The sequence below is a fragment of the Monocercomonoides exilis genome (genome assembly GCF_001643675.1).
Source record: "Monocercomonoides exilis strain PA203 chromosome Unknown scaffold1-2713096, whole genome shotgun sequence".
NCBI classification, from domain to species: domain Eukaryota; phylum Preaxostyla; order Oxymonadida; family Polymastigidae; genus Monocercomonoides; species Monocercomonoides exilis.
The window spans coordinates 1,130,131-1,139,251 of record NW_027150546.1 but is presented as its reverse complement, the minus strand read 5'-3'; the positions used below and the strand labels follow the sequence as shown (position 1 = coordinate 1,139,251).

At 34.3% G+C, this 9,121-nt stretch overlaps 2 protein-coding genes across 2 annotated transcripts; both read left to right on the top strand.

Moving 5' to 3' along the window:
* Positions 1–3,305: 3,305 nt before the first annotated feature.
* On the top strand, positions 3,306–4,178 carry MONOS_3820 (uncharacterized protein; the record flags this gene model as incomplete). Its single annotated transcript, XM_067873843.1, has 1 exon — positions 3,306–4,178. One exon carries the CDS (start codon positions 3,306–3,308, stop codon positions 4,176–4,178), a length of 873 nt encoding a protein of 290 aa, XP_067736326.1.
* Positions 4,179–4,270: 92 nt separating this feature from the next.
* MONOS_3821 (uncharacterized protein) lies at positions 4,271–5,129 on the top strand (the record flags this gene model as incomplete). Its single annotated transcript, XM_067873844.1, has 3 exons — positions 4,271–4,326; positions 4,711–5,003; positions 5,119–5,129. 3 exons carry the CDS (start codon positions 4,271–4,273, stop codon positions 5,127–5,129), a joined length of 360 nt encoding a protein of 119 aa, XP_067736325.1.
* Between the last annotated feature and the right edge of the window lie 3,992 nt (positions 5,130–9,121).

The window sequence follows — 9,121 nt, the reverse complement described above, 5'->3', positions numbered from 1 at the left end:
ATAAGAGAAATATTACCTCAGATATGAATCATTGGGATACCAGATTGACGAAAAATAAGATTGATGAATATTTACATTTGAACTTTCAAAGAATTACTCCGAGAATCAACATCCAGTACTATCTTTTCAATTCTATTATCAAATAATACAGATATTGAAACATCGGACTCTGTGCTCTTCGTCTTTCCTCCTCTTCAATTTTTCGTTCTCCTTCTAAACGTATTCATCACAATCAACATCTTCTCATTTTAATTCACTGTTTTCAGAAACTTTGTTCTATCACTCTTCCGTAAACAAAAGACAGAAATTTTTTCTATGAATAATTTATTAACAAAAATAAAATCATGCTTGTGAAGCAGACAGAGCAACTACTAGATGTGAAGGAAGTTCTGAAAAAGCTTCCACATATATCGAATAGCTGTTGTTATCTCCTATTTCACTTCGTTCTGTTTTTTCATCTCTTTCGTTATCTTAGTTTTTCTCCTTTCTATATCCTTTTTCAGAAATTTCAAACCTATGCATTTTTGTATAGTGAGGGACAAAACCCGGGACAAGGACAAAACCCGGGATATTTTATTTTGCTTTTTTTTGACACAATTTAACACTTTAATATGGAAAAATATAATGATTATCGAATTTTAAGTGTATTTTGGAGGATCGAACAAGCCAAATAAAATTGCCCGAATTGAATTTGCATTAAAAATAACAGTTGAAAAAGAAAGGCATCAAAAAAGTAATTGAAAACAAAGCACTGTTTAATAACGTTGAATCATGTTGAAATATGAATTGAACAAATAATTTGCTTATCACGTGAGATATTTTTAACCGAAAATGAAGATGGATCCCAATTCGCTTTCTGAAGAAAGCTTTCTTTTCCTTTTTACACAAAGAATTGTGACTTCTTCTTCTGATGTATCTGGTTGCTCCTTTCGATCCATTGAATTATCAGATTGTTCGTTAAAACATCATTGCGAATTATTATTTTCTTTTCATGGTTTTGAAAGTTAATGTTTTCAACAGGGACAGAAATAATGGAGCTTTTGTCTTTAACATTTGATAATTCCTTCACTTCAGACATTGCACCATCCTGCTTTGTTTCTGAGCTGTTTGGCTGACTTTTCTTTTTTTTATCTACTTGCATGGAAAAGCTTTCGAAAAAAGTATCTCCTGTTAATAATTTCATGCTGATACTGCATGAAAGTGAAGAATTGTTGACCGCTTTTTCAGCTATCAAAGAGGCTTCTGTGTTCTGTGGAAGGCACTGATACACGACAGAAGGGTCAAATGGGAAAATTCCTAAAGCTTCAAATGACTTTCTCATTATTCTTGGAGAGAGAGAGTTATTTTCCACTTCTGATACGGTTAATATTAATGATTTTCTGTAAGAAAAAATTGACGAATCAGAAGGAACCGAGAACACTCTTTTTTGGGCTGTTTTTGATTTGCGCGAATACAAACCTATCCAGCGGCTGAGTTAGATGTGTTGTATGTGATGGAAGAATCAATAAATGGATTAAATGATCTCTGCACCAAGATATCACTGGAAAACTTAGGCGAGAGGAATGCCCATCAAGTATAATCAAAGCGTAGGAAGACTGTCCATGAAGCTCAACTCGTTTCTCATTAATTTTTGGCAATAATATTTCCATCATAACCTTTTCAAAATCTCTTCTTGTCATCCAGCCTGTCCCATTTGCCAAACAGTTAATTCGATGATACTTCAATTCCTTTAGATCCTCGGAAATTGTCTGAGAAGGCCATAGCATGATTGGATCAAGTGACGTCCCATCTGCAAAAATAGAAAAAAATAATGTTGCATTTTTCCTTCTCTGTGCTTCTGGTAAAAAAGCATGTTGAGATTCTTTTGTGACTACTATTTCCTCGTCCGACTGCTTCATCAAGATGCCAGTTTCGTCCATATTGATGATTAAATCTGATGAAATATTATAATCATCAATCACATTTTTCAACAACGAAAACCAATTCCTCATATTTTCAATTGCAGATGCTTGAATGCGATGAAGATCAATAAAAGTTGGTTTTATTAATTTCAGTAATCCACTTTTCTTAATCAACCTGCGTGCCCATTTTTTGCTGATTTTCCTAACTTCAGGCGTTTATGTCTATTCTTTCTTTTTCTTCATCATCACATTTTCTGACTATCAAAAATGAACAATTATAAAATTAAATAAACACAAAACAACACACGAATCTGATAATGCCTGAAACTGTCAATTTGTTTGTGGATGATATTTGTGCAATTGCACAATCTTCTATTTCTTCTATTTCTTCTTTATTGAACAGCCCTGGTCTGCCAGCATGTTGAGGATCACGCCCTGCTTTTTTTGAAGCCATATGCCGGTAAATGGAAGAATGAGTAATAATTTTATCTTTCACAAGATCTGAAGGTTTGATTCCATCTTGTTTCAGAAGATAATCAACTTTTTCCACTTTTGAAGGGAGCCGGCGAAACTCTGCTGAGGCCTTAATCGGTGATAATTTGTTGAAAGGGAGAGGCGAAGAAACGTTTGCTTTTTTCATATGATTTATGGAAGTTTGATCATCCTATTTGATATTATTTCTTATTGAAGAGACAAATTTTTTAACAGGCATTCAAAAGATAAAATCAAAAAAGTTTATAAAGAATTGTTTTTTGATTTGGAATTGTTTTAAATAAACATACAAAAAAATTATTTAAGACTGAAGTGTCCCGGGTTTTGTCTTTGTCCCGGGTTTTGTCCCTGACTATATGTCTGATACAAAAGGGAGGAAAATAAAAGAATTCGATTATAGAGAATAGACAATCTTCACTTTCTCTTCTCTGTATTAAACCTTCAGATAATCTGAAGTGACATTCTCATTCACATTGATAGGAGTAATTAGCACAATCAAATTCCTTTGAAGATTGCTTTGCTGGATGCCGGTGACATTCACATTCATCACAAGAAGCCAACACCAAACGCACAACGAACAATGCTGAGATAACATTTAGACGAAACACACTCTTCTGAATATATTTTTTTATTGAGGAGTTATGAAACGCTTTCTGAAAAGTCTTAAAGCACCATTGAGAATTCAATTATAATTAAAATCTATCTTGCGAAATACGGACTTTCAAAGAAAGCAGAAGTTTGTGCGTCGGAAGTGAACGTGTGACTGTTGATATGCAATCTGTTTGAGTCGTGGCTATTTTCATCAGCAAGAGCACGACAGGTTACCAGGCACGTACAGTTGATGCATGTGGCTGTGAAGCTTTCCGAAGAAGTGATGAAAGAAAAGTTGTGCAATGAAGGATAAAGGAGGTTATGGAGAAGGGGCTTTCGGAGGTGGGGCTGAGGATGGAGGATATGGTTCTGTCTCCAGCAGCGATTGCGCTGGTGGTGCTGGAGGAGCGGGAAGAGGCAGAGGAAGGAGAAAGGGGATGCAAAGAGGGAGAAGAAAAGGGAACAGAAAAGGGAGAAGAAGATGGAGGGAGAGAAGGAGGTGATGGGAATGAGGAGAAAGGCGGGTATCCGACTGCGCACAGAGAGTCTGTGGAGAGAATCAAAGAGAATCAGGGGAAGCTGGAAGAAGCGATGACTCTGCTGGTTGTGGAGGCACTTGGGCTGAGTCGGCTGAGGTTTGTGAAGGCGGGTCCGGAGGCAGAGACTGAGGCAGGTGCAGACAAGCAGCATTCAGAAGAACCAGAAGTGTGCAGTTCTTTTCCATCTGATGGTATGAAACAGGATAACTGGAGAGCAGCAGAAGAAGCTGCAGATGGGTCTTTGGAGATAACTTCAGATGGAAGCGCAGAGGGAGTGGGGAAAGATGTGAAACAGGTGGAAATGTCGAAAAATGGTTTGGGGATGAATGAGGAGCAAGGAAAAGAGGACAGCTCCATTGATTTGGAGAAGGAAGAGGAAGAAGAAGAAGAAGAGTGGCAGATTCTGGATGTGGAATCGCTGCTGAGTGTTCCTGCGCACCCGGAGTGTGTGACGCTGGTTGACGAGAGTGCGAATGGGAGCTGGCGGGACTATCTGGTGACGATGACGGTGACGGTGGCGCTGGTGGAGCTGTGTGCGGAGTGGGAGCGGATTGTGGGGAAGCCGGTTGTGGAAGGGATGATACAGTCGGACGGGTTGATGAGCATCACGTATGTTGAGGAGCGTCAAATTCAGAGAGAGAGAGAGAGTGAGTGAAGAGAAGAGAAGAGAAGGGGGTGGAGGAGGAGGTGGGTGTTTGACATTGGATGGGGAATTGTTGCATTTGAACTCGAACAGGTAGAGAGACGATGTACGAGTTTGTTGCGATCGTGCAAGTGTGCCACGGGAAAGGGATGATTAAGGTGTTTGGTGTTTCTTATTGTGTGTTTGTGGACGAGTGGGAGTAGCTGAAGGATTCATTTGCATTACTTTGAATGTTGTATTTTCTGCTTTGAGGCATTGAGATAGCGCCTGGAAACCACCTCCTTCCGCTCCGCGCCAGCACTGCTGCTTCACATGTGTTCGCTCCTTCCTCTGATTCAGCTCATTAGATGACTGCTTTGCTTCTGACTTCTTCTAAATGTGCACGTTGGTCTGTCTCTCTCCAATGTTGGCAAGCAGCTTTGTGAAAGAGCAGCCGTTCTTACGGTCGGAGATGTTGTGGATTCCGTACGAGCAATTCTTTTTAAAAAACCAGAAATATAACATCACGTTTGATTTTGAGGGGAAGTTTGATATTCTGTTCCAGCTGGCGGGACATCTCTTTGCGCGAATTGTGGAGCAAACAGCAGTGCGAGCACTGGAGAAGGTGGCTGTGCAGATGCTGCGCTGAGCTGGGAAGACAAGAAAAGGATGGAAAAGCTGTGCATGGAGATTATGGGGTTGTGGCAAGAGGGACAGTGCTGGTGAGGCTGGCTGGGCTTGGGAGTGGGATTGTGAAAAGCGCGCGCGAGAAAGGAGACGTGAAAAAGGCTGATCTTAATGATCGGTCGAACATTGGCGGTGCAGTTCCTCTTAAAGATTCAGTTGGTTCAGCTTCAAGTTTGATTTATTGTCCATCTGTCTATCTTTCTTTCGTTCTTTCTTTTTCGGTTCATTTACGTTTTTTTTTTCAATTATTGTTTCAATTCTGTTTATGTTTTATTTTTCTATCAAGGTATCAATTAAAGGAATTCAAAATAAATTTTTTATATGTCAGATATACGAATTAATTGGAAAGAGACCTGAATGCATGGAGCATAAGATGTTGAAAAGATCGAGGAAGAAGTTGAATAAAAAAATGGAACAGTGATATTGGAAGGCAGAGCGCTTTATGTGTGCTTGTGAGACGATAGCTCGGAGAGTGTAATTTGTAAATTCTAAAAGAAAGCAGTGCTTTGCACACCTTTTTAAAGGAATGTGGATGCAGATTAAAAAGAACAGAGTAATATTGATCTGAAGAACTGGGAATTTGTGGAGCTGTGAAGCAAGGAAAGCAAAAAGGAATATTGCTGGAATTTATCAAAGTTGGAACGAATTATCAACCCGCTGCGAAGTCCTTTGGTTCGGATCGAATTCTGTCTTTTTTTTCGGGTAGTATTGGTGTAGATGCACAAATTGTTTGTCAGCTCTTACAGCTGAATTTCTCTATTTTGAGGGTCGATGAAAGGATCTTTCTGGAAACAGCTGCTGGATATATGGTATGTTGTGTGAGTGCACAGATAGAATTGAAACCGTGTGTTTGGTGAAGAAGACAGAAGAGGCATATTGGACTAGTGATGACGAAGGAGATGAAAAGAAGAAGAGAGAAAAGAAATGTGAATGTTAATGACACTGTTGTTGAATGCGTTTGATCAGTTGTTTGAATTTAATTAGACAAAGACAATCAGATCATTTCAAGTTTCATTATTTTTAATTCACAACGAGTTATTATCGCATTTTTTTGTATTGCATGCACAAAAGCATCAAAAGAGAGAAGAAACAAACGTTTGATAGAAAATCCACAATTTAATTATTATGTTTTCGACTCATCTAATTCAAAAAGCATTTCGATAAAAATCTTTGTTTATTGGTTTATTACAAAAATTGAGACTCAACTCCAAATGCTCAAAAAGTTAAATGCAAAATAAGCGGAACTTAACATTGAATGAACTTTTAAGAGTTTAAAATATAACACTTAAAAAGCTGAACTAATGAAGATGCAGAGCATGTGAATCTTGAAGAGACGTTATGGTGAGCAAATTGATGAGAAATTAAAAGGGAGAAATAAAAATATCGTTTTGCACAAAACTCTTTGCGTTGATAAATTCACCTGCAGTCCTTATTTAATTGCAACATCAAAATATTAATGTCAAATATTACCAGTATTCAAAAAAGCTCAGATTTTTCTCTGTATTGAATCATTGGAAGAATTTTTTCTTTAGTTTATAAACACACATATAATCTTTCTATTTCCATCCACATTGTTTTAATTCTTTCTATCTTTTTTTTGTTATTAGGTTTTGTCATCTTCCTTCTTCTTATCTTCATCCGCTCGTGTGAAGAGTTTTGTTGAAGAATATTTCTGTCTTATCATTTTGCGAGTAATACTCGATGCAAAGATAGTTGTTAATAAAATCAACTGTGAAAAAACGTTTTGTTCTTATCGTTCCTCCACACAGCCTATTCTTCAATGATGAAATTCTCTTTTGTTTTATATCATTATTCTCACGCTAAAAAATTAAAAAAACAAAATCCATAAATAAAAAACTGCAAACATGATGAAACGTTTAGAATTAAATTCAATTTCTTTTATCACGTTTTTAATCCGAAATAACTGTTTTCATTGTAATATTCCACATGCCAATGTTTGTTTATTTGATATTTTCATTTCTTCGCAACTCGAAAATAAATGCTTCAACTGTTTCATTTGTTTGTTGAATCCTCCAATTATCTTTAAGCTTTTAAAAAATAGATTTAAAAAAATTTTTATGTCCCTTAATATCACCTTGTTAAAAATGTATTTATTTTTTGGAATAATTGAACAAACAATTTTCAAGCAGTTTTCTTTGCCATAAGTCATTTAAAATAAATGTTTGCATATTTTTAAATGTATTTTTTAAAATAATCTTGGAATGTGAAATATTTCTAATTTTTTTCAAAATTATCATGAAGAAACTTCAATAATTTAAATTTTCAATTTTTAACTCGACAGTATAAAATAAATCATTTATAGAAACATGTTATCCATGCTTTAAATCCATTTTTTTCAGTTGCAAATTTTTTCACTGAAAGCGCTTGAAGTGCCATATTTTCCCCCATATTTCTTCACAATAACTTATTTGTGATCAAGGATAGATATCAAAGAAATTTCTTTATTCCTTCAACATAAGAAACAATTTATCAAACAAACAAATGATTCACCGAAATTTTTACGCTTGTTAATATAAGCGTTAAGTGCGACAAAGCAACTTAGATAAATGTATTTATTCTGTTCACAGTATGTTGAAACAACGCAAAATAAATAAATAAATAAATAAATAAGGGAAAATACGGTTTTTCAAGCATTATTTGCACAATGCGTTGAAAAATTACTGAGCTCATAACTTTGTTTCGCTTTCTCAGATATTGAAATAAATTTGATTTTCACATCCTTAAACAGGCACATTTGAAATCGAAACATAAAGTTTTCCAACATTTCACGAATGTCATAAAATGGACTCATTTTTATTGAGTTTTTTGAACTCAAAAAGTCAATGAAAAGTGCATAATTTTTCTATGAAAATGCCTGAAGAAAAATATTTTCCGCCAAATAAAAATTTAAAGTTCAAAAAAGGTGCGACAATAATTAGAAAAATTCATACATCGAATGAAAACTACTCCATAACAGTTATATTGTTTTTGAAGTTTTCGATGCCTGATTGTTTAATCCTGCCACTTGAATCGAAAAAATGCTATTTCTTGATAATTTCTTTTAATAAACATAATGTCAAAATAAATAAGTTAGTTTGTTCATAACAAAAAAAAAAGTTTTGATTACAAACATTTTGGAATATTTTTGAAGAACAGGAGAGTTGATAAAATAGTTTGAAATAGAAAAAATATTTCTTACAAAATATTTTATTGAAAATAAAAACTGTCTCCAAACTTTGACAAACAAGCAAAAATAATCAAAAACAAAGTTGGAACAAAATTTTCATTCATTTATTATAACGATAATAATAATTTTTATTCTAATATACAGTGAAGTTCGGTTATAATCACAATTCATTTTGCTCGATTTTTTGTGATTTTAACCGAACTTGATTATGACAAAACGATCTTTTTCATTGAAAAGTTTTTCTGAATTTTTTTTGAAGATAAAAAAGAAAATTTTCAATATTTATTGAAATCCACACATTTGTTCCGATTTTTCAATTTTCAATGATTCAATGTTCTTTATTGTTAATAATAAAACAGAAAATAACAACTTTTATTTTTTCAAAATTTTCAAATTAGACAGAAAAATACTCATATTTTTTAATATTTGTGATTATTCGCGATATTGGCGTGATTATTACCGATGAAAGAACACATGGAAAAATGATGAATTTTTTGATGCGCAAAATAATGTGATTATTTTGGGTCTTGATTTCAACCGAGGTGATTATAACCGAGTTTCACTGTTTATATATTTTGTTTTTTATTTTTTCGCGACAGACAAGGCAAAAAATGATTAGTCAGGTCAGACAGGCTTCCATCTTATAACGATATTTCAAAAATAATAATTTTTCTCGAAAATCCCATTGAGATAAAAAATTTTGATCAAAACCCAAACAAAAGTTTCAGTTTGTGCAAAAAATACCGAACAAAATCAGTTTCTCAATAACCGAAAGAGGAATAATTCTGACAATTTTCCTCAAATTGTGTGATTCTTTTTGAAAAGTCACAAATGTTTAATTTTCAAATACTACACATATTTCACATTTTGCTCAAATTTCTGTTTCAGCTTTCAAATCTCCTCTGGAATATTTGAAATAGCATTATCAAGTAATAGATTCCATTTGAGTGAAGTTTGATATTTGAAAACAAAATATTAAATTAAATATGAAATTTTTGATTTTAATGAGAATTAAACATTTGTGACTTTTCAAAAAGAATCACCCAAATAATACCTCATCAATACATATTCATTTGATAACCAGACATTCATTGATATATCG